The 25508-nt window shown below is 40.3% G+C and overlaps 1 protein-coding gene across 1 annotated transcript; it reads left to right on the forward strand.

The window, feature by feature from the left end:
- The first annotated feature begins 1361 nt into the window (after window positions 1–1361).
- LOC134486216 (protein tyrosine phosphatase type IVA 1-like) lies at window positions 1362–13177 on the forward strand. The gene is made up of 2 exons (XM_063285141.1): window positions 1362–1371; window positions 12174–13177. Exons 1-2 carry the CDS (start codon window positions 1362–1364, stop codon window positions 12428–12430), a joined length of 267 nt encoding a protein of 88 aa, XP_063141211.1. The 3' UTR covers window positions 12431–13177.
- Window positions 13178–25508: the final 12331 nt, after the last annotated feature.

Here is a 25508-nt window from a genome sequence, read left to right on the forward strand (position 1 = left end):
CAGCAAATCATTTTTATTTTATTCTAGATGTACCGAGAAACTACTTAGAAAGTCAAACAAATTTTGCTAGGCAACAAAATTTCACTTAAAAATATAAAAATGAATTCTATTTTATCTTTGGACAACAATAAAAAATGGTGTCAGAAGACAAGCAATGGTAACACACCTTTAACCCCAGGACTGTGGAGACAGAGGTAAGTAGGCAGATCACTTGACTTTGAAACCAGCCTGATCTATAGGCTGCTCAGGAAAAACCCAGCCACCAATGGAGAGAGAGAGAGAGAGAGAGAGAGAGAGAGAGAGAGAGAGAGAGAGGAAGGAAGGAAGGGAGGGAGGGAGAGAGAGAGAAAGAGAGAGAGAAAGAGAGAGGAAGGAAGGAAGGAAGGGAGAGAGAAAGAAAAAGAAAGAAAGAAAGAAAGAAAGAATGAAAGAAAGAAAGAAAGAAAGAAAGAAAGAGAGAGAAGAAACAATTTTATTTTAAAAGTTTGGATTATTTGTTTATATGTTTCTTTGTTCATTTTTAAGGGGGAGGGAGATGCTCAATAAGTCCCTGCTCTGCAAGCATGAGGACCTAGGTTCAGATCCTTATCTACATTCACTCTGGTACAGTGCTGCACATTTCTTTCTAACCCCAACACTTTATCTGACAAGAGACAGATGTTTGGAGGCAGCCATTCCAGCCAAAATGGGAAGCTCCAGGTTCAGGGAGAAATTTTGACTCAAAAATTAGGTAGAGAGCAATTGGAAGACACTGACATAGACTCTGGCCTCTGCACAAAGCATAGAAAACTCAGACCTTTAGATCTTTAACATGTATTGACTCAAGTACTCACTGTAATGCTGTGGTGTAGGTAATACTGTAGTCATCTTAGACAGCTGAATAAAATGAAGACCAGAAGTCATTAAACTGCCCAGGGTCATGCAATCAGTAAATGGTAGCAGGCAGGATCTAGACTTGAGATGTCAAAAGGTCAAATCAGCTATAGCATTCCCTTAGAATTTTTTACAAAGAGCCTATTAGGTACCAGGCACAGTTCTAAGTACCAAGGATAAATTTATGAACAAATCAAAAGTGATCTCTACCCTGTAGTTAGAAAGAGAGAGTCAAAGAGTGCAATGGGAATAATTAACAAGTGGGAAGTGTATCTGATAACAAATACAAAAGAGTAAAAGAAAAAATAGTTAATACCAAAAAGAAGAGTCAAACAACAGTGAGAGACAGATTTGCTCCTATTTCAGGAAAGAGGAGAAGCTCCCTCAAGTAAAGAACAGCAATAGAAGACAAGAACAACTGCCACCAGCCAGAAGAGGTGTCCAGTCTATCTGCCTGGGTAGCACCCTGAAGTCCAATAGTAAGAGTCATGGGTGAGGGTAAGGTTAAGTTGGCAGCTGCCCTGATGGTAGGGAGGAGCTTAGATACAATTCTTTATGTAACCCAAAGCTATTTGAGAATTTTGAACACAAGAGTTTCAATCCATATTCTTTTCAAAAGATTATTCTGATTGTAATGTGAGGAACAGCAAGCAAAATAATGACACCAGGGAGGGCACTAATCCAACAATCAATGGAAAATAACACTAGAAATTAAAACTTGCATCTGTGCGTGGTTTACAAGGAGATGAGATACAAAAAAAACCTTCCACTGATCACTTTTCTCATACTCTGAAGTATGAGAAAATTACATTTTTAAAATATCTATTAATATCCACACTAATGTTTCAGTTGACATTGGTTGTTTGTGATTCAAAATTCTGTTTAACTTACCCTATGATTTATTTTGGTCTTTATTTATGATGGTGTCTAATTATGCAGGCCGTAATCGGTCTGTATCTCACTATGTAGATCAGGCTGGCTTCAAACTACCAGAGAACCCCCTGTCCCTGCCTACCTAGTGCTGAGAGTAACCAAGCCCATACGATTTACAATCCCTTAAAATCTAATGAAAAGAAGAATCATAATAACATTCAGTGTCTGCTCACTCGTAGAAAGTAGGTACTACCTAAGGTCTCTTGTGATTAGTTTTCTTCTCATGGCATTCTCTCTAGCATATCTGGTCGTATTTAGTACATTGCTATAAGATCATTCAATGGGAAACACTTACCTAGTACCTGGAAATTCTTAGCCCTAGTAAATGCCTTTTTAAGGACTAATAGAAAATGATGTATTCAAACTATGAAGAAAAACTTTGGGAAGGTCATACAGCCAGATTCAAACCCATATCTAAAGCTCCTATCTTTCTACTTCAAAAGCCATGGAAGACTGTGTGTTTGACTTTATAGGTATATGTAGTCATTAGCCCTTATTAACACTGATTGGTTGTGGAGAAGAGGTTGCTTTCCTATATAGCTTATTAGTTGTCAATTGGGGTTAAGGGAATGGAGGTATATATTTGAACACATTATCTTTGAAAATTAGTATTTTTCTACCTGAGACAACATAGCAATTAACTCAAAGTGAATTCCAACTTTTAAAAAATGAACAGATTCTTATCATAAAAAGAAGTAAAGTTTTACAACAATGTACTCTAAGTTGTACATACTGACACAAACAAGACACAAATGAGAAAACAGAGAAATTCAGGAAAAATGTCCAATACCTAGGGTAATAAGTAAGCTGAGTGCACTCAGGTAGACTGAATTTCTGGATGGAGAGCTTCAGGTAAGTTTCCAAGTGTCCACACTGCAGCACTGGAAGGGAATAAAGGGTGTTCTAGCAGCATTTCCCAGGACAAAGCCCTGTCAGTATGAGAAAGAAGACTTAATGAATGGTAATTTTAGGTTACACCTCACACACACACAAAAAAGCAAAGTCCTAGACTGCATCACCTGTACTGATTTGTAAACAATGAAGGAACTTCCTACAGGATGCTCGGCTTTCCAAACCAGACACAAGAAGAATGCACTTCCAGACAGGTACAATTGCTGCTCACAGTCTCCCCAGACTGACTATTTTAACAGCACACACAAGTGTGAATAGAGTGTCTGTAGCATCACAGGGAATAGGTGCCCTGCATAGGAAAGGTAAGTAAGAAGGAAAAGGGAGTTTGTTAAACATTGCCTCCAGAAACTGACTCCAGGATGCTTAAGAGCAAGATGGAGGGAGAGGCGGTTATATTGGGGAGAGCATCGAGAGGAAGCTGGAGAACCTTGGTGTGGGCCCTGGGTGCTCCTGCCATGATCTGCAAAAGAGGGAGGAGTGGATGCACCACTAAGCTCAACTCAACACCATTCCCCAGCCTCCATCCTACCTGTGATCTGGCAAACTGGATGACCATTACAAACTATTACATTAGTCCTTATTGTTGGAACACTCAAACACGAAGCTAAACAACTCCTCTCCCAAAGTTCAACACTTCGTTCCCCCACCTTAGACATTTGAAAAGAGTTGGCAAACACAAGAAACAATCAGTACTTTTTTTAAAACTGACTTTGCAGGTCCACTGCGTCTGAGAAACCACCAGAACCTGAAGGGACCGACCAGATAAACAGTTCTCTGCACCCAAATCCCGTGGGAGGGAGAGCTAAACCTTCAGAGAAGTAGACACGCCTGGGAAACCAGAAGAGACTGCACTCTGCACACATTACTGATTCAGAGGAAAACACCAAATGTCATCTGGAACCCTGGTGCACGGAAGCTCCTGCAAAGGGCGGTGCAGATCTTCCGGGTTGCTACCGCCGCGGAGAGCTCATGAGCAACACCCCCACAACCAAACTTGAGCCTCGGGACCACAGGTAAGACCAACTTTTCTGCTGCAAGCGACCTGCCTGGTGAACTCAAGACACAGGCCCACAGGAACAGCTGAAGACCTGTAGATAGGAAAAACTACACGCCCAAAAGCAGAACACTCTGTCCCCATAACTGGCTGAAAGAAAACAGGAAAACAGGTCTACAGCACGCCTGAAACACAGGCTTATAGGACAGTCTAGCCACTGTCAGAAATAGCAGAACAAAGTAACACTAGAGATAATCTGATGGCAAGAGGCAAGCGCAGGAACCCAAGCAACAGAAACCAAGACTACATGGCATCATCGGAGCCCAATTCTCCCACCAAAGCAAACACGGAATATCCAAACACGCCAGAAAAGCAAGATCTAGTGTCAAAATCATATTTGATCATGATTCTGGAGGACTTCAAGAAAGACGTGAAGAACTCCCTTAGAGAACAAGTAGAAGCCTACAGAGAGGAATCGCAAAAATCCCTAAAAGAATTCCAGGAAAACATAAATAAACAAGTAGAAGCCCATAGAGAGGAGTCACAAAAATCCCTGAAAGAATTCCAGGAAAACACAATCAAACAGTTGAAGGAATTAAAAATGGAAATAGAAGCAATGAAGAAAGAACACATGGAAACAACTCTGGATATAGAAAACCAAAAGAAGAGACAAGGAGCTGTAGATACGAGCTTCAACAACAGAATACAAGAGATGGAAGAGAGAATCTCAGGAGCAGAAGATTCCATAGAAATCATCGACTCAACTGTCAAAGATAATGTACAGCGGAAAAAGACACTGGTCCAAAACATACAGGAAATCCAGGACTCAATGAAAAGATCAAACCTAAGGTTAATAGGTATAGAAGAGAGTGAAGACTCCCAGCTCAAAGGACCAGTAATTATCTTCAACAAAATCATAGAAGAAAACTTCCCTAACCTAAAGAAAGAGATACCAAAAAGCATACAAGAAGCCTACAGAACTCCAAATAGATTGGACCAGAAAAGAAACTCCTCCCGTCACATAATAGTCAAAACACCAAACGCACAAAATAAAGAAAGAATATTAAAAACAGTAAGGGAAAATGGTCAAGTAACATATAAAGGCAGACCTATCAGAATCACACCAGACTTTTTGCCAGAAACTATAAAAGCCAGAAGATCCTGGACAGATGTCATACAGACCCTAAGAGAACACAAATGCCAGCCCAGGTTACTGTATCCAGCAAAACTCTCAATTAACATAAATGGAGAAACCAAGATATTCCATGACAAAACCAAATTTACACAATATCTTTCGACAAATCCAGCACTACAAAGGCTAATAAATGGTAAAGCCCAACATAAGGAGGCAAGCTATACCATAGAAGAAGCAAGAAACTAATTGTCATGGCAACAAAACAAAGAGAAGAAAAGCACACAAACATATCCTCATATCCAAATATGAATAGAAGAGGAAGCAATAATCACTATTCCTTAATATCTCTCAACATCAATGGCCTCAACTCCCCAATAAAAAGACATAGATTAACAAACTGGATACGCAATGAGGACCCTGCATTCTGCTGCCTACAGGAAACACACCTCAGAGACAAAGACAGACACTACCTCAGAGTGAAAGGCTGGAAAACAACTTTCCAAGCAAATGGTCGGAAGAAGCAGCTGGAGTAGCCATTCTAATATCAAATAAAATCAATTTTCAACTAAAAGTCATCAAAAAAGATAAGGAAGGACACTTCATATTCATCAAAGGAAAAATCCACCAAGATGAACTCTCAATCCTAAATATCTATGCCCCAAATACAAGGGCACCTACATACGAAAAAGAAACCTTACTAAAGCTCAAAACACACATTGTACCTCACATAGTAATAGTAGGAGATTTCAACACCCCACTCTTATCAATGGACAGATCATGGAAACAGAAATTAAACAGAGACGTAGACAGACTAAGACAAGTCATGAGCCAAATGGACTTAACAGATATTTATAGTACATTCTATCCTAAAGCAAAAGGATATATCTTCTTCTCAGCTCCTCATGGTACTTTCTCCAAAATTGACCATATAATTGGTCAAAAAACGGGTACAGAAAGATAGAAATAATCCCATGCGTGCTATCAGACCACCATGACCTAAAGCTGGTCTTCAATAACAATAAGGGAAGAACGCCCACATGTACATGGAAGTTGAATAATGCTCTACTCAACAATAACCTGGTCAAGGAAGAAATAAAGAAAGAAATTAAAGACTTCTTAGAATTTAATGAAAATGAAGATACAACATACCCAAACTCATAGTGCTGAGTGCCTGTAGAAAGAAACAGGAAAGAGCATATGTCACCAAAAAGCTCTAGAACAAAAAGAAGCAAATACACCAAGGAGGAGTAGAAGGCAGGAAATAATCAAACTCAGAGCTGAAATCAACCAAGTAGAAACAAAAAGGACCATAGAAAGAATCAACAGAACCAAAAGTTGGTTCTTTGAGAAAATCAACAAGATACGTAAACCCTTAGCCAAACTAACGAGAGGACACAGAGTGTGTGTCCAAATTAACAAAATCAGAAATGAAAAGGGAGACATAACTACAGATTCAGAGGAAATTCAAAAAATCATCAGATCTTACTATAAAAGCCTATATTCAACAAAACTTGAAAATCTGCAGGAAATGGACAATTTCCTAGACAGATACCAGGTACCGAAGTTAAATCAGGAACAGATAAACCAGTTAAACAACCCCATAACTCCTAAGGAAATAGAAGCAGTCATTAAAGGTCTCCCAACCAAAAAGAGCCCAGGTCCAGACGGGTTTAGTGCAGAATTCTATCAGACCTTCATAGAAGACCTCATACCAATACTATCCAAACTATTCCACAAAATTGAAACAGATGGAGCACTACCGAATTCCTTCTATGAAGCCACAATTACTCTTATACCTAAACCACACAAAGACCCAACAAAGAAAGAGAACTTCAGACCAATTTCCCTTATGAATATCGACGCAAAAATACTCAATAAAATTCTTGCAAACCCCAGTGGAAGGGGAAGCCCTGGGTCCTGCTAAGACTGAACCCCCAGTGAACTAGACTGTTGGGGGGAGGGCGACAATGGGGGGAGGGTGGGGAGGGGAACACTGATAAGAAAGGGGAGGGGGAGGGGGGAGGGGGATGTTTGCCCGGAAACTGGGAAAGGGAATAACACTCGAAATGTATATAAGAAATACTCAAGTTAATAATAAAAAAAAAAAATTCTTGCAAACCGAATCCAAGAGCACATCAAAACAATCATCCACCATGATCAAGTAGGCTTCATCCCAGGCATGCAGGGATGGTTTAATATACGGAAAACCATCAACGTGATCCATTATATAAACAAACTGAAAGAACTAAACCACATGATCATTTCATTAGATGCTGAGAAAGCATTTGACAAAATTCAACAACCCTTCATGATAAAAGTCCTGGAAAGAATAGGAATTCAAGGCCCATACCTAAACATAGTAAAAGCCATATACAGCAAACCAGTTGCTAACATTAAATGGAGAGAAACTTGAAGCAATCCCACTAAAATCAGGGAGTAGACAAGGCTGCCCACTCTCTCCCTACTTATTCAATATAGTTCTTGAAGTTCTAGCCAGAACAATCAGACAACAAAAGGAGGTCAAGGGGATACAGATTGGAAAAGAAGAGGTCAAAATACCACTATTTGCTGATTACATGATAGTATATTTAAGTGATCCCAAAAGTTCCACCAGAGAACTACTAAAGCTGATAAACAACTTCAGTAAAGTGTCTGGGTATAAAATTAACTCAAATAAATCAGTAGCCTTCCTCTACACAAAAGAGAAACAAGCCGAGAAAGAAATTAGGGAAACGACACCCTTCATAGTAGACCCAAGTAATATAAAGTACCTCGGTGTGACTTTAACCAAGCAAGTAAAAGATCTGTACAATAAGAACTTCAAGACTCTGAAGAAAGAAATTGAAGAAGACCTCAGAAGATGGAAAGATCTCCCATGCTCATGGATTGGTAGGATTAATATAGTAAAAATGGCCATTTTACCAAAAGCGATCTACAGATTCAATGCAATCCCCATCAAAATACCAATCCAATTCTTCAAAGAGTTAGACAGAACAATTTGCAAATTCATCTGGAATAACAAAAAACCCAGGATAGCTAAAGCTATCCTCAACAATAAAAGGACTTCAGGGGGAATCACTATCCCTGAACTCAAGCAGTATTACAGAGCAATAGTGATAAAAACTGCATGGTATTGGTACAGAGACAGACAGATAGACGAATGGAACAGAATTGAAGACCCAGAAATGAACCCACACACCTATGGGCACTTGATTTTTGACAAAGGAGCCAAAACCATCCAATGGAAAAAAGATAGCATTTTCAGCAAATGGTGCTGGTTCAACTGGAGGGCAACATGTAGAAGAATGCAGATCGATCCATGCGTATCACCCTGTACAAAGCTTAAGTCCAAGTGGATCAAGGACCTCCACATCAACCCAGATACACTCAAACTAATAGAAGAAAAACTAGGGAAGCATCTGGAACACATGGGCACTGGAAAAAATTTCCTGAACAAAACACCAATGGCTTATGCTCTAAGATCAAGAATCAACAAATGGGATCTCATAAAACTGCAAAGCTTCTGTAAGGCAAAGGACACTGTGGTTAGGACAAAACGGCAACCAACAGATTGGGAAACGATCTTTACCAATCCTACAACAGATAGAGGCCTTATATCCAAAATATACAAAGAACTCAAGAAGTTAGACCGAAGGGAGACAAATAACTCTATTAAAAAATGGGGTTCAGAGCTAAACAAAGAATTCACAGCTGAGGAATGCCAAATGGCTCAGAAACACCTAAAGAAATGTTCAACATCTTTAGTCATAAGGGAAATGCAAATCAAAACAACCCTGAGATTTCACCTCACACCAGTGAGAATGGCTAAGATCAAAAACTCAGGTGACAGCAAATGCTGGAGAGGATGTGGAGAAAGAGGAACACTCCTCCATTGTTGGTGGGGTTCCAGACTGGTACAACCATTCTGGAAATCAGTCTGGAGGTTCCTCAGAAAATTGGACATTGAACTGTCTGAGGATCCAGCTATACCTCTCTTGGGCATATACCCCAAAGATGCCCCAACATATAAAAAAGACACGTACTCCACTATGTTCATAGCAGCCTTATTTATAATAGCCAGAAGCTGGAAAGAACCCAGATGCCCTTCAACAGAGGAATGGATACAGAAAATGTGGTACATCTACACAATGGAATATTACTCAGCTATCAAAAACAATGACTTTATGAAATTCGTAGGCAAATGGTTGGAACTGGAAAATATTATCCTGAGTGAGGTAACCCAATCACAGAAGAACACACATGGTGTGCACTCATTGATAAGTGGCTATTAGCCCAAATGCTTGAATTACCCTAGACGCCTAGAACAAATGAAACTCAAGACTGATGATCAAAATGTGAATGCTTCACTCCTTCTTTAAAAGGGGAACAAGAATACCCTTGGCAGGGAATAGAGAGGCAAAGATTAAAACAGAGACTGAAGGAACACCCATTCAGCGCCTGCCCCTCATGTGGCCCATACATATACAGCCATCCAATTAGACAAGATGGATGAAGCAAAAAAGTGCAGGCCGACAGGAGCCGGATGTAGATCTCTCCTGAGAAACACAGCCAGAATACAGCAAATACATAGGCGAATGCCAGCAGCAAACCACTGAACTGAGAACGGGACCCCTGTTGAAGGAATCAGAGAAAGAACTCGAAGAGCTTGAAGGAGCTCGAGACCCCTTATGAACAACTATGCCAAGCAACCAGAGCTTCCAGGGACTAAGCCATTACCTAAAGACTATACATGGACTGACCCTGGACTCTGACCTCATAGGTAGCAATGAATATTCTAGTAAGATCACCAGTGGAAGGGGAAGCCCTTGGTCCTGCTAAGACTGAACCCCCAGTGAACCTGATTGTTGGGGGGAGGGCGGCAATGAGGGGAGGATGAGGAGGGGAACACCCATAAAGAAGGGGAGGGGGAGGGATTAGGGGGATGTTTGCCCGGAAACCGGGAAAGGGAATAACACTCAAAATGTAAATAAGAAATACTCAAGTTGGCCTTATATCCAAAATATACAAAGAACTCAAGAAGTTAGACCGAAGGGAGACAAATAACCCTATTAAAAAATGGGGTTCAGAGCTAAACAAAGAATTCACAGCTGAGGAATGCCAAATGGCTCAGAAACACCTAAAGAAATGTTCAACATCTTTAGTCATAAGGGAAATGCAAATCAAAACAACCCTGAGATTTCACCTCACACCAGTGAGAATGGCTAAGATCAAAAACTCAGGTGACAGCAGATGCTGGAGAGGATGTGGAGAAAGAGGAACACTCCTCTATTGTTGGTGGGGTTCCAGACTGGTACAACCATTCTGGAAATCAGTCTGGAGGTTCCTCAGAAAATTGGACATTGAACTGCCTGAGGATCCAGCTATACCTCTCTTGGGCATATACCCAAAAGATGCCCCAACATATAAAAAAAGACACGTGCCCCACTATGTTCATCGCAGCCTTATTTATAATAGCCAGAAGCTGGAAAGAACCCAGATGCCCTTCAACAGAGGAATGGATACAGAAATGTGGTACATCTACACAATGGAATATTACTCAGCTATCAAAAACAATGACTTTATGAAATTCGTAGGCAAATGGTTGGAACTGGAAAATATCATCCTGAGTGAGCTAACCCAATCACAGAAAGACATACATGGTATGCACTCATTGATAAGTGGCTATTAGCCCAAATGCTTGAATTACCCTAGACGCCTAGAACAAATGAAACTCAAGACTGATGATCAAAATGTGAATGCTTCACTCCTTCTTTAAAAGGGGAACAAGAATACCCTTGGCAGGGAATAGAGAGGCAAAGATTAAAACAGAGACTGAAGGAACACCCATTCAGAGCCTGCCCCTCATGTGGCCCATACATATACAGCCATCCAATTAGACAAGATGGATGAAGCAAAAAAGTGCAGGCCGACAGGAGCCGGATGTAGATCTCTCCTGAGAAACACAGCCAGAATACAGCAAATACATAGGCGAATGCCAGCAGCAAACCACTGAACTGAGAACGGGACCCCTGTTGAAGGAATCAGAGAAAGAACTCGAAGAGCTTGAAGGAGCTCGAGACCCCTTATGAACAACTATGCCAAGCAACCAGAGCTTCCAGGGACTAAGTCATTACCTAAAGACTATACATGGACTGACCCTGGACTCTGACCTCATAGGTAGCAATGAATATCCTAGTAAGAGCACCAGTGGAAGGGGAAGCCCTGGGTCCTGCTAAGACTGAACCCCCAGTGAACTAGACTGTTGGGGGGAGGGTGGCAATGGGGGAAGGGTGGGGAGGGGAACACCCATAAGGAATGGGAGGAGGGAGGGGGATGTTTGCCCGGAAACCGGGAAAGGGAATAACACCCGAAATGTATATAAGAAATACTCAAGTTAATACAAAAAACTAAAAATAAAAATAAATAGTTTAAATAAAATTAAATGATTTTGAAAAAAAAGAGGGCTGGAGATATGGCTCAGCGGTTGAGAGCACTGACTGCTCTTCCAGAGGTCCTGAGTTCAAATCCCAGCAACCACATGGTGGCTCACAACCATCTGTAATGGAATCCGATGCCCTCTTCTGGTGTGTCTGAAGACAGCTACAGTGTACTTATATATAATAAATAAATAAATCTTTAAAAAAAAAAGAAATACTCAAGTTAATAAAAAAAAAACTGACTTTGCAAACCTGTGCTTTCCCCCCAGAAAGACAGATATTCAAATAAAATCGCCCTCTCTCCCCCTCTTGCTCGCTCTCCTTTATAAATTCAACTTCAGCATTCCATTCCTACCCCTAGAAAGTTGCATGTTTCTCTGGACACACATTTGAAAAGATGAAAAGAGAGGTAGAGCTTAATTTCAGGAGCTACAGACAGAGCTCCTAGGCTAGCTATACCCCCAGCAGGCCCTGTCCTGAAATGCCACAGTGGGGGGAAAAAAAAACTGAAGTTTGGGGGAATGTGTTTTTTTTAAGTTCTCTTTGTGCAGCAGTTATTTTCACTAAGACAAATGACAAAACCTTATTTGTGAGATGGAAAAGTACACATGTTACAACACAGTTCACAAAATCATTTTAACCCAATATTTAGTCATAGAATGCATTCTGTCTACCACTCACTATACCACGTCTTTTGTGCCAATGGACAATTACTTTGATTTCCTGTTCTCTCTCTCTCTCTCTCTCTCTCTCTCTCTCTCTCTCTCTCTCTCTCTCTCTCTCTCTCTGGTTTTGGTTTTTGTTTGGAATCATTTTTTATTCAATTTTTTTAATTCTTTCATATCCCTATTCCATGTTTCTTTAAAAAACTACATTCATATGGCTTGAGTGAAATGCCTTGCTCCTGTAGAAGTCACAAACAAGAACATGAGATTTCTTCTTACACACAATCCAACCAGTGCGACCTTAAACAACTGTATAGAGGAAGTTAAGAGTTATGCAGTTACCCCAATAGGAAGAGTATGTGAAGCAACTTACAACACTGCTCTTGTGCAGAAAGAAGGCATTCTGGAGAAGTTCCGTCCTAAAATGTGGCTCTGCTTTAAGGATTCCAATGGTCATAGAAACAATGGTTGTACTCAATAAATCTGGGGTGCCTGATGCCATTGCCAAGGAAGTGGAACTTCAGATGGGAGCTGATTTGTCACATGTAATTACCCAGTGTGTCAGCTTATCAAGTAAGTCTACTGAAGCTCCATGGCAATATTGAAAAAGAGTTTTACCAGGCCACAAACTCAACAGAATTTCAACCTCTATATTTGGGCTATGATCAACATGTTTGGATACTTAGCAAAAGATTTTTGCTGGTCAGCATTTAAAATGTGCTCGTTATTTGAACCAATTGAGTAATGTCATTTAATGTGCTCCTGTGCCAGAATATTATTAGTCTATAAGGAATTTAGAAGGATTAGGTGCCAAAATACCCAGCACAATACTTGTATATTTTTAGCGTCATAACAGAACAAAAACTCCAAGAACTAAGAACTCTGTAGACGTTCCATGGCGTATTCCTTCAGTCATCTCAAACACCGTGGGCTTCTCTTGCTCTCTGCCTGCTCACTCTATGCTTACATCTCCCACACTTACACCAGAATCCATCAGGATTGCTTTGCCATCATTCTATTTTTTAAACTAAGTCTTGCAGTGATTATTTAATGTCTTTGTCTTATTCTGTGCTCTTTGGGAAACCTCCATTTGAAAATCAACTTTGTTACAGAGGCACAAATCTTCAATGTCTCCAGACAATACGCCTTATAGTAAATTTAGAGTTTGCACACAGAGGTGCAACCTAACAAGAAGGGCCTGAAAAAGAGAGGAGAGGAGGCTATTAAATATTTTTAGTAATTTGTTGCCTTGGTCTTGTGCAGAACATGTAGAGTTGAAAGAACAACCGTATAAAATCCATCTGAGTATTCAAATGGCCCTTGAGATTTGATGCTCACACATGTCCTGCCTAAGTGGTTTCCACCAAGATTGTGCCACTGGCAAGTATGACAAGTTTTAGAAGCATCCTCAACAAACACTGCTAAAATTTACCTGCTTGTTAATCTCATACTATTGCCAATTGATTTCTGCTATTATATGTAGTATCAAAAGAAGCAATTTTACTAAATTCCATATTCAACCTTTAGGCATTACCAATCAATTATTTGCAAAATTGCCAAATATTTGTCTTCAATAAACATTTCCACTTGCTTTTTATTTTACCCAAGTTCAAGAGTTAAGAATGAGAGTTAAGAATGCCTTCTTTGAATTTTTTTCTGTATTGTTGTAGGGACACTTGCCTTGGTTAATATGATTCTTTATGAAATGTGTCACCTCTTTGGAAATCTGTAAAAGGTGAGCAGTGGGGTGAACAATGTGGGGAGTCTTGAGAGTTGTATTTTGAGGAGTGAGCCTACTTGGATTCCTGGTCTCAAGGACTTTCAGCTGGGTCCAGTCAGGACCCATCTGCTCCAGCAATTGCTTCAATCTTCCTATCTTCTACCCCCAAGGATATCTCAATGCCCATGTACAGCTTGAAGAAGTTATGGAGGAGTCATTGCCCCAATTCCCTGGACTTTGGGGGGGGCTGAAAGTGGTTATTCTGAAGTTGATTATATGAGGGATTTAGAAATGGTTGTAATTTAACTGGAAGGAAGTAGCTAGATTGAGTTATACAGGCATAATCTCATTCACTGTATAAGGTAAAATCATATCTGTGCTTTGGTACAGAATTTATTTGACAGAAAAAGTTTAAAAGTACAAGGTATAGAGACAGTCTTCTATTGATGTCATTACAAACTTCTGAGCTGATTAAACCTGTGAGTTAAGGGCCAAATAACAAATTCATGGCTCTGAGTATGTCAGAATACTTTCAAGATAATATTTAAGATTTGAAGACAACAAGTCAGATTAGTTTATGTAGATCGATGTTTTGCAAAAACGTCAGAAATCCACAAAATTTGAGATGTAAAGTTATTTATCCTTTGTTAAGACATATCTGCTCTTAACAGTTCCCCTGTGGCAGATTTAATGAAGAATTTGAACATGTCTACCTACCTCCAGGTGAGGCGACATTTTGTGGCTAGGCAGCAACGAGACAAAACTCACTGTTTCATTTGCAGACTAATACTGTCAAGAAAAGGGCAAATCATGCAGAATAGTTGACTGATAAGCCCTGTCTAGACAGGGTGAACAGCCCTTCCTCATCTGCATTTCAACAGTCTGTCAGTTGATTATGGGCCAGAAGGCTGGAGACCTGCCCTCACATGTTGCTAACAGGTGACTGTGCTAGCGGAGAGTGGTCTTTACAACCTCTCAGTTCTGGAAGGCATGTTAGGCTTCCTATGTGTGTAGATATTTGGTCATTCTCATACATCTGACAGGGTTGAAGACTGATTATGGTCTCATAGCTTATCAGGCAGTTTAACTCTGAATATGCATCTTTCATTGGATACTTATAAGATATTATACAAGCTAGCCAAGATATGACATAGATTTTAAGCCTATCTTAATCTGGAATGGATAACTGAATGTTGTCTTTAACTGATAGTGTTGGACTGGGTGTTAGATATATTTTATGCTTTTAGTTAGAAAATGATAATAGTTCTGCTCAGCTTATATTGGAGAGAACCATTTTTTTTTAATTAGACAAAAGGGTGAAATGTGGGATGTTGTCACAGGTGACGCAGGTACAAGATAGAAGGAAGCCTGTCATTGAACAAGAAGAAAGGAAGGGTGGGGGGGAAAGTTTGAAGGGAGAGGAGGAGACAGGAAAAGAAAGGGGGAAGAGACAGGAGTGAGAGGGAGAGAAGCCATAGCAGGACAATATGGTGGGTGAGGTTAAGATTCCACGATGGAACTTTACAGGTTGTTACAAATCTTTTTAAGGGATGGATGTGTATTTGGCTTTATACTGTTAGGTGGTCAATTATATCTTATAAATTGGGCCAAAGGTTGTTGTGCTCTGTGTTCTTTCATGTAGCAATTTAAGTGTAAGAAAGTGTGTGGCAGCTGGTCTGGATGGCCAGAGAGTTGGGATGTGTGCTTCTGGCATGGAAACCTGCCTTGGGATAGATAGGTAGAGATATTGCTGCCAGGCTCAGAGGGAGGCCTTTGGCAGTGGTATATGGAATGGAGCAGAGGCGTAAGACGCTTCCCTGAATGAGAATTTAGATTTCCAGCAGATATCTTGGGGACACTGTGGTGTCAGACCTAGAGCAAGTGAAGTTTACAAGAACAGACATCAACCCAACATGATGGGCAAGAGTCCTCTAGTAATCCAAAGAGTTGAGAGATAGTTTTAATTTCTATGGAAGAGGAGGCCAGCACCATGTTAAGCCATGTGATATCTCAAGATTAGGAATCTAAACAAAGAAACAGAGAAGCAGCCTGGGCTGGCAGGCTGTAGGTTCCCTGCTGTGTGATAAGTAATGGCAGGTCATAGAGTTAGAGATAAGAGGCTGCTTTTTAAAGAATGTTGTTTAGAAAGTATTTCAGGATACTCATATTCATTTTAACATGGGCTCCATGGGAAGTTCGGGTTGAAATCCTAGTTAGACAAGCTGCTTCTTAATGAAAATTTTATTAAAAGTTAAATAAGTGCATTTTTACAAAGAAGAGAGTAAAGACATTACCCGAATCATGAGGGGATTTTCATTCATCGCTTTGTAATTAGAGAGGAAAAATTGCTCACTAACTCCTAGTAGAGAGTTATGATTAATGACAATAAGACCAGGGTGAGTAAATACAGGTATATATAATTGAAGATATGAAGGTTAAATAAAAATCTGTGGTACTGGGTAGAGGACCGAACAGATGGATGGATACATGTTGGCCCAAGTCCTGTATTTTAAGTTGATTTTTGGTATTAGAATAGATAGAAGGTGTTTAAGTTTGTTTAAAGACAGTACAGACATTATTCGAATCACAAAGGGATTTTCATCCATGGATCTGAATTTAGAAAGAGAAAAATTAATCACTGACTCCAAGTAGAGGATTATGTTGCTTACAAGGATTTAAGGTTCAGTAAAATCAGTGGTTCTGTGAAGAGACTTTTACAGATGGATATATATTTAGGGTAATAAGCTTAAACAACAATCTGTAGCCAAAAATATATCCGTGTGTTAAGCTGTTAACCCTGAGCCAATGTCCTGGTTTGATACATTGCTTCTGAGTATTAGAATTAATAGAAGTTTTTAAATTTGTTTTATGAGTAACCCCGCTAAAGACCATATCTCTTGTTGATGACGGCCAGCGAGGGTGTGTGGTTACTTTTGATATATTCCAGAACAGGAAGCTCAGATTCTCTTAACGTGGGCTCCACCAGATTATTCGGTTCATTTCCTGATATCATAGAGTACAAAAGTGTATCAGGCTCATTGTTTAGCTTACGTCGTGTGTTAAAAGTCGTTTAATCATCATAATGGGTGTGCCTTTGAGTTTTATGGTTATATTATTAGTCCGGGAGAGATAAAAGATACAAGCTTTTTGGTTACAGACTAAGGAACACAGTATTTTGGGAGAAATGTTTTGTCTTTGTGCTTTAACAAAGTGTGGTTAGACTCTGAAACCACACTGAGTCCTACAGATATGATTTGATAGAGGTAGACCTCCTGAAAAAATGATTCAGGAGAATCAAACAAAAAAGTTATCTGAATCCTAAACATTTGTCTTAAGAGTTGAATAATGCGAAGTGTGTCAACTTGGACCCCTGGTCTCGAAGACTTTCAGGCGGGTCCAGTCAGGACACACACGATACAGTATGTGCTACATTCTTCCTACTCCCTACCCACAAGGATATCTCAACGCACATGTACAGCTTGAAGAAGTTTCAGAGGAGTCGGCGGCCCAATTCCCTGGACTTTTGGGGGGCTGAAAGGGGTTATTCTCAAGTGGTTTTTATGAGGAATTTAGAAATGGTTGTTATTTAACTGGGAGGAAGTATATAGATTGAGTTATGCAGTTATAATCTCATTTGTTAATTAAGCTAACATCATACCTGTGCTTTGGTATAGAATTTATTTGACAAAAAAATGGAAGGGTACAAGTTTTAGAGCCAGTCCTTCTAGTGATGTCATTACAAACATCTGAGATGATTACACCTGTGATTTAAGGGCCAAATAAAAAATTCATGGCTCTGAGTTTGACAGAATACTTTCAAGATAATATTTAGGATTTGGAGACAACAGTCCAGATTACTTTATATAGATCGATGTTCTTCAAAAACGTCAGAAATCCACAAAATTTGAGATTTAAAATTATTTATCCTTTGTTGAGACATATCTGCTCCTAACCGTTCCCTTTCCCTGGATTTAATGAAGAATTTGAACATCTCGACCTCCAGGTGATGTCATAGTTTGTGGCTAGGCAGCCACTGGACAAAGCTGCCTGTTTCATCTGCAAACTAATACTGTCCAGAAAAGGACAAGTCATGCAGAATAGTTGACTGATAAGCCCAACCAAGACAGGGTGAACAGCCCTTCCTCATCTGCATTTCAACAGTCTGTCAGTTGATTATGGGCCAGAAGGCTGAAGTCTTCCCTCACATGTTGCTGACAGGGATTGTGCTGGTGGAGAGTGGTCTCTACAACCTCTCAGTATTGGAAGGTGTTGTAGGATTCCAATGTGTGTAGATATTTGGTCACTCTCAGATTTCTGACAGGGTTGAAGACTGATTATAGGCTCATAGCTTATGAGGATGTTTAACTCTGAACATATATATATACATATATATGAATATATATATATTATATATCATTGGAGATTTATGAGATAGTATACAAGCTAGCCAAGATACAATATGGATGTTAAGACTTTCTAAACTTGGAATGGATAAAACTGAATGTTCTGCTTATCTGACACTGTTGGACTGGAGGTTACATTTACTTTGTGCTTTTAATTACAAAACGTTAATAGTTGTCTTCAGGTTTTATTTGAGAGAAATGTATTTGTAATTAGATCCAAATGGTGAAATGTGGGATGTTGTAACAGGTGAGACATTTACAAGGCAAAAGGAGGCTTGTCATTGAATGAGAAGGAAGGATGGGCAGGGAAAAACTTTGGAGGGAGAGGAGGAGACCAGAAGGGAAAGGGGGAAGAGATGGGGGTGAGAGGGAGAGAAGCCGGTGCAGGACTATATGGTAGGTAACCTTAAGATTCCCTGCTGCACATTTACAGGTTGTGACAAATACTTTTAAGGGATGGATGTAAATTGGGCTTTATAGGTTTAGAGGGTCAATTATATCTTATCAATTGGGCCAAAGGTTGTTGTGCAGTGTGTCCTTTCATGTAGCGATTTAAGTGTAAGAAAGTGTGGGGCACATGGTCTCTGTGGCCACAGAGTTGGGATGTGTGTGTCTGGCAGGGAAACCGACTTGGGCAACTGATAGGTAGAGAGATTGCTGCCAGGCTCAGAGAGAAGCCTTTGGCTGTGTTGTATGGGATGGCGCAGAGCAGGTAAGATGTTTCCCTGGCTGATAATTAAGATTTCCATCAGATATCTTGGGGCACTGAGGTGCAGAACCTTGATCAGGAAAACCGCAGTCTTTTAGATTTTATACTTTTACATGAACAGACTGTGAACGGACCCAATGAGCAACAGTCCACTAATAATCTAAAGAGTTGAAAGTTTTCATTTCTAAAGAAGTGGAGGGCAGGTTGTGGATTTAGCTCAGTGGTAGAGCGCTTGCCTAGCAAACTCAAGGCCCTGGGTTCCATCCCCAGCTCTGAAAAAAAAAAAAAGAAGAAAAAAACAAAAAAAAAAAAAGAAGAGGAGGGCAGTGCCATATTAAGCCATGTGATATCTCAATATTAGGAATTTAAACAAAGAAACAGAGAAGCACCCTGCGCTGGGACATTGTAGATTCCCTGCTGTGTGATAAGTAATGGCAAGTCATAGAGTTAGAGATGTAAAGCTGCTCTTTAAAGAGCATTGTTTCTAAATTCTTTCATGATGCTCATATTTCTTTTAACGTGGACTCCACAGGAATTCTGGGTTGAAATCCTAGTTAGACAAGCTGCTTGGTAAGGACCATTTTATTAACAGGTGAATAGGTTCATTTTTACAAAGAAGAGAGTAAAGACATTGCCCGAAACACGTGGGGATTTTCACCATAGTTTGGTACTTGGAGTTAGTGAACAATTTTGCCCTATCTAAGTAGAGAGTTGTGATAAACACCTTTAACTCTGGTCAGAGTGGATACAGACATATATTGTGGAAGATATGAAGGTTAATTAAACATCGGTGGCTCTGGGTAGAGAGCTGAACAGATGGATACATTTTGGCTAATGTCCTGAATTTTAAATTGGATTTTGGTATTGGAATTGATAAAAGATGTTTAAGGTTGTTGAAAGGAGAGTACAGAGATCATGCGAATCACATGGGGCTTTCCATGCATGGATCGAACCTTAGATCGGGAAAAATTACTCACTGAATCCACTTAGAGGACTGTGTTACTTACCAGTAATTAAGGTTCAATAAAATCTGTGGCTCTGGGTAGAGAGCTGAACAGATGGATATATATTCATTGCATTAAGGTTAAACAAAAATCTGTGGCCTAAAATATGTCCATCTCTTAAGCTCTCTAACCTGAGTCAAAGTCATGGTTTGATACATGGCTTATTGGTATTATAACTGATAGAAATTTTTAAATCTGTTTTATGAGTTACCCCGCTAAAGACCATATCTCTGGGTGATGACCGCCAGCGAGGGTGTGTGGTTACTTTTGATATATTCCAGAAGAGGAAGCTCAGATTCTCTTAACGTGGGCTCCACCGGATTATTCGGTTCATTTCCTGATATCATAGAGTACAAAAGTCTACCAGGCTCATTGTTTAGCTTACTTCCTTTGTTAAAAATTGTTTAATCTTCATAATGGGTATGCCTTTGAGGTTTATGGTTATATCATTAGTCCTGGAAAGAGTACAAGATTCAAGCTTTTTGGATACAGACTGAGTAACACAGTATTTTGGGACAAATGTTTTGTCTTTGTGCTTTTACAAAGTGTGGTTTAGGCTCTGGAAATCTCACAGAGTCCTACTGATCTGATTTGATAGAGGTAGACCTCCTGAAAAAATGATTCAGGAGAATCAAACAACGTTATCTGAATCGTAAACTATTGTCTTGAGAGTTGTATGATGCGAAGTGTGCCTACGTGGACTCCTGGTCTCAAAGACTTTCAGGCAGGTCCAGTCAGGACACACATGCTACAGCATGTGCTTTATTCTTCCTACCCCCTACCCACAAGGATATCTCAACGCCCATGTACAGCTTGAAGAAGTTATGGAAGAGTCCGCGTCCCAGTTCCCTGGACTATTGGGGGGCTGAAAGGGGTTATTCTGAAGTTGTTTTTATGAGGAATTTAGAAATGGTTGTTATTTAACTGGGAGGAAGTAGATAGATTAAGTTATACAGTCATAATCTCAGGTGGTAACTAAGCTGCCATTATATCTGTGATTTGGTATACAATTATTTGACAAAAAATTGCAAAAGTACAAGTTTTAGAGCTAGTCCTTCTATTGATGTCATCACAAAGATCTCAGATGATTACACCTGTGATTTAAGGGCCAAATAACAAATTCATGGCTCTGAGTTTGACAGAATACTTACAAGATAATATTTAGGATTTGGAGACAACAGTCCAGATTACTTTATATAGATCGATGTTCTTCAAAAACGTCAGAAATCCACAAAATTTGAGATTTAAAATTATTTATCCTTTGTTGAGACATATCTGCTCCTAACCGTTCCCTTTCCCTGGATTAATGAAGAATTTGAACATCTCAACCTCCAGGTGATGCCATACTTTGTGGATAGGCAGCCACTGCAAAAAGCTGCCTGTCTCATCTGCACACTAATACTGTCCAGAAAAGGAAAAGTCATGCAGAATAGTTGACTGATAAGCCCAACCAGGACAGGGTGAACAGCCCTTCCTCATCTGCATTTCCACAGTCTGTCAGTTGATTTTGGGCCAGAAGGCAGAAGTCTTCCCTCACGTGTTGCTAACAGGGGACTGTGCTGGTGGAGAGTGGACTCTATACCCTCTCAGTTCAGGAAGGTGTTTTAGGCTTCCTATGTGTGTAAATATTTGGCCACAAATTTCTGACGGGGTTGAAGAGTGATTATAGACTCACAGCTTGTGAGGATGTTTAATTCTGAATATATATATACACAACATATATATATATATACATATATACAAACGTATAGATAAATACATATATATATGTATATCATTGATATTTATGAGATAGTATACAAGCTAGCCAAGATACAATATGGATGTTAAGACTTTCTAAACTTGGAATGGATAACTGAATGTTCTGCTTATCTGACAGTGTTGGACTGGATGTTAGATTTACTTTATGCTTTTAATTATAAAACGTTAATAGTTGTGTTCAGGTTGTATTTGAGAGAAAAGTTTTGGGTTTTTTTTTGTTTTTTTTTCTGTATATATATATTTATATTTATATAAAAAGACCAATAATAGCAGTGTGTTATGCAGCAACAGCAGCAACAGCTTTTCCAGGTTCTGCAGTCATCTGAACAAAACTGTAGAGACATCCAGCACACTCCATTAAAAAAAAAAAGTAAAAAAACAAAACCCGAGAAAACAGCACAGTTCTGTTACTCTTGTGGTACCTGGCACCATTTTTTTTAAATTAGCTTCTCAGTCATCATCTGGAAAGAAAACATTCTGAGCAACATCATTAAAAACAGCTCTGATAAAGCACGGTCACTACTACGTATCATAAAGCAGGTACAAGCTATTTTACATCCACAGAGGTATGATACAGTACTGTCCTACATCTATAATACTAGAGGATACAATTTAAAAGGCATTATTTGAGACTTGATTCTACTTTTCCAGCAGAGGGCCCAAAGGATGGTGTGACACAGCTTTGTAAAGAAACATACTCTAGACAGGATTTCCTTTCACTAGTGGCACAGTTCTAAGGATTCATTCTCTCCATGAATGTCAGCTAAAACTGTTATTAAAAAAATGAAATATCCCTAGAACAAAACCATATAACCACCGGATTCACATGAAGATGACCTAGTGGAGACAAGCTGGACCTCACCATACCAACAAGCTATAAAATCTGTTATGTTTAAACAGTGAGACCTCCAAGGAAGGAGATGCCAAGTACTGCTTCAAAGCTTCGGACCACAATCAAACACAGCATCCTTTTCAACAGAAGCAGAAGCTCATCTGAATATGCTCAAGGATGCTGACATCAATATTTAATCATCTCCTCACTCATCCAGGAAGAAGGGGAGATCAGTTACTACTGTACTTTATTGTGTTCAACCAAATCACCATGTTACAAAAATAGCAAGCTGCCATAATAAAAAATAAGGCTCCTCTATCCAGCACCAGATAGCATCATTTTACTTTCAAGCCTAGAAATTGCACACTTGTATATAAACCAACCGAAGATGAGGATTCAGAGTTCATCTTGGTGGATTTTTCCTTTGATGAATATGAAGTGTCCTTCCTTATCTTTTTTGATGAGTTTTAATTGAAAATTGATTTTATTTGATATTAGAATGGCTACTCCAGCTTGCTTCTTCAGACCATTTGCTTGGAAAGTTGTTTTCCAGCCTTTCACTCTGAGGTAGTGTCTGTCTTTGTCTCTGAGGTGTGTTTCCTGTAGGCAGCAGAATGCAGGGTCCTCATTGCGTATCCAGTTTGTTAATCTATGTCTTTTTATTGGGGAGTTGAGGCCATTGATGTTGAGAGATATTAAGGAATAGTGATTATTGCTTCCTGTTATATTCATATTTGGATGTGAGGTTATGTTTGTGTGCTTTTCTTCTCTTTGTTTTGTTGCCAAGATGATTAGTTTCTTGCTTCTTCTAGGGTATAGCTTGCCTCCTTATGTTGGGCTTTACCCTTTATTATCCTTTGTAGTGCTGGATTTGTAGAAAGATATTGTGTAAATTTGGTTTTGTCATGGAATATCTTGGTTTCTCCATCAATGTTAATTGAGAGTTTTGCAGGATACAGTAACCTGGGCTGGCATTTGTGTTCTCTTAGGGTCTGTATGACATCTGTCCAGGATCTTCTGGCTTTCATAGTTTCTGGCGAAAAGTCTGGTGTGATTCTAATAGGTCTGCCTTTATATGTTACTTGACCTTTTTCCCTTACTGCTTTTAATATTCTTTCTTTATTTTGTGCGTTTGGTGTTTTGACAATTATGTGACGGGAGGTGTTTCTTTTCTGATCCAATCTATTTGGAGTTCTATAGGCTTCTTGTATGCCTATGGGTATCTCTTTCTTTAGGTTAGGGAAGTTTTCTTCTGTGATTTTGTTGAAGATATTTACTGGTCCTTTGAGCTGGTAGTCTTCACTCTCTTCTATACTTATTATCCTTAGGTTTGATCTTCTCATTGAGTCCTGGATTTCCTGTATGTTTTGGACCAGTAGCTTTTTCTGCTTTACATTATCTTTGACAGTTGAGTCAATGATTTCTATGGAATCTTCTGCTCCTGAGATTCTCTCTTCCATCTCTTGTATTCTGTTGGTGAAGCTTGTATCTACAGCTCCTTGTCTTTTCTTTTGATTTTCTATGTCCAGGGTTGTTTCCATGTGTTCTTTCTTGATTGCTTCTATTTCCATTTTTAATTCCTTCAACTGTTTGATTGTGTTTTCCTGGAATTCTTTCAGGGATTTTTGCAATTCCTCTCTGTAGGCTTCTACTTGTTCTCTAAGGGAGTTCTTTATGTCTTTCTTGAAGTCCTCCAGCATCATGATCAAATATGATTTTGAAACTAGATCTTGCTTTTCTGGTGTGTTTGGATATTCCGTGTTTGCTTTGGTGGGAGAATTGGGCTCCGATGATGCCATGTAGTCTTGGTTTCTGTTGCTTGGGTTCCTGCGCTTGCCTCTCGCCATCAGATTGTCTCTAGTGTCACTTTGTTCTGCTATTTCTGACAGTGGCTAGACTGTCCTATAAGCCTGTGTGTCAGGAGTGCTGTAGACCTGTTTTCCTGTTTTCTTTCAGCCAGTTATGGGGACAGAGTGTTCTGCTTTCGGGCGTGTAGTTTTTCCTATCTACGGGTCTTCAGCTGTTCCTGTGGGCCTGTGTCTTGAGTTCACCAGCCAGGTTTCTTGCAGGGGAAAAGTTGGTCCTACCTGCGGTTCCAAGGCTCAAGTTTGCTCGTGGGGTACCGCCTAAGTCCTCTCCGCAGCGGCAGCAACCGGGAAGATCTGCGCCGCTCTTTCCGGGAGCCTCCGTGCACCAGGGTTCCAGATGATGTTTGGTGTTTTCCTCTGGCATCTGGATGTGCACAGAGTGCAGTCTCTTCTGGTTTCCCAGGCGTGTCTGCCTCTCTGAAGGTTCAGCTCTCCCTCCCACGGGATTTGGGTGCAGAGAACTGTTTATCCGGTCTGTTTCCTTCACATTCCGGCGGTGTCTCAGGCGCAGGGGTCCTGCCGTTCCCGGGCCCTCCCCTACGGGAACCCAGAGGCCTTATACAGTTGCCTCTTGGGCCAGGGATGTGGGCAGGGGTGGGCAGTGTTGGTGGTCTCCTCCGCTCTGCAGCCTCAGGAGTGCCCACCTGATCAGGCCGTGAGGTCTCTCTCCCACGGGGTTTGGGAGCAGAGAGCTGCTGCGGGCCGGGATCCGCGGGTGTGGGACTTCCTGTAAACACAGGAAGTGCCCAGTCCTAAAGGAATTTTGCCTCTGTGTGACCTGAGTTCTGCAGGCAGGTTTCTTGCAGGGGAAAAGTTGGTCTTACCTGCGGTTCCAAGGCTCAAGTTTGCTCGTGGGGTACTGCCTAAGTCCTCTCCGCTGTGGCAGCAACCAGGAAGATCTCCGCCGCTCTTTCCGGGAGCCTACGTGCACCAGGGTTCCAGATGGCGTTTGGTGTTTCCTCTGGCGTCTGGATGTGCACAGAGTGCAGTCTCTTCTGGTTTCCCAGGCCTGTCCGCCTCTCTGAAGGTTTAGCTCTCCCTCCCACGGGATTTGGGTGCAGAGAACTCGAGAGAAAAGTTTTGTAATTAGATCAAAATGGTGAAATGTGGGATGTTGTCACAGGTGAGACATTTACAAGGCAAAAGGAAGCTTGTCATTGAATGAGAAGGAAGGATGGGCAGGGAAAAATGTTGAAGGGAGAGGAGGAGACCAGATGGGAAAGGGGGAAGAGATGGGGGTGAGAGGGAGAGAAGCCGGTGCA

The sequence above is a fragment of the Rattus norvegicus genome, chromosome 3, assembly GCF_036323735.1.
Source record: "Rattus norvegicus strain BN/NHsdMcwi chromosome 3, GRCr8, whole genome shotgun sequence".
Lineage (NCBI taxonomy): Eukaryota > Metazoa > Chordata > Mammalia > Rodentia > Muridae > Rattus > Rattus norvegicus.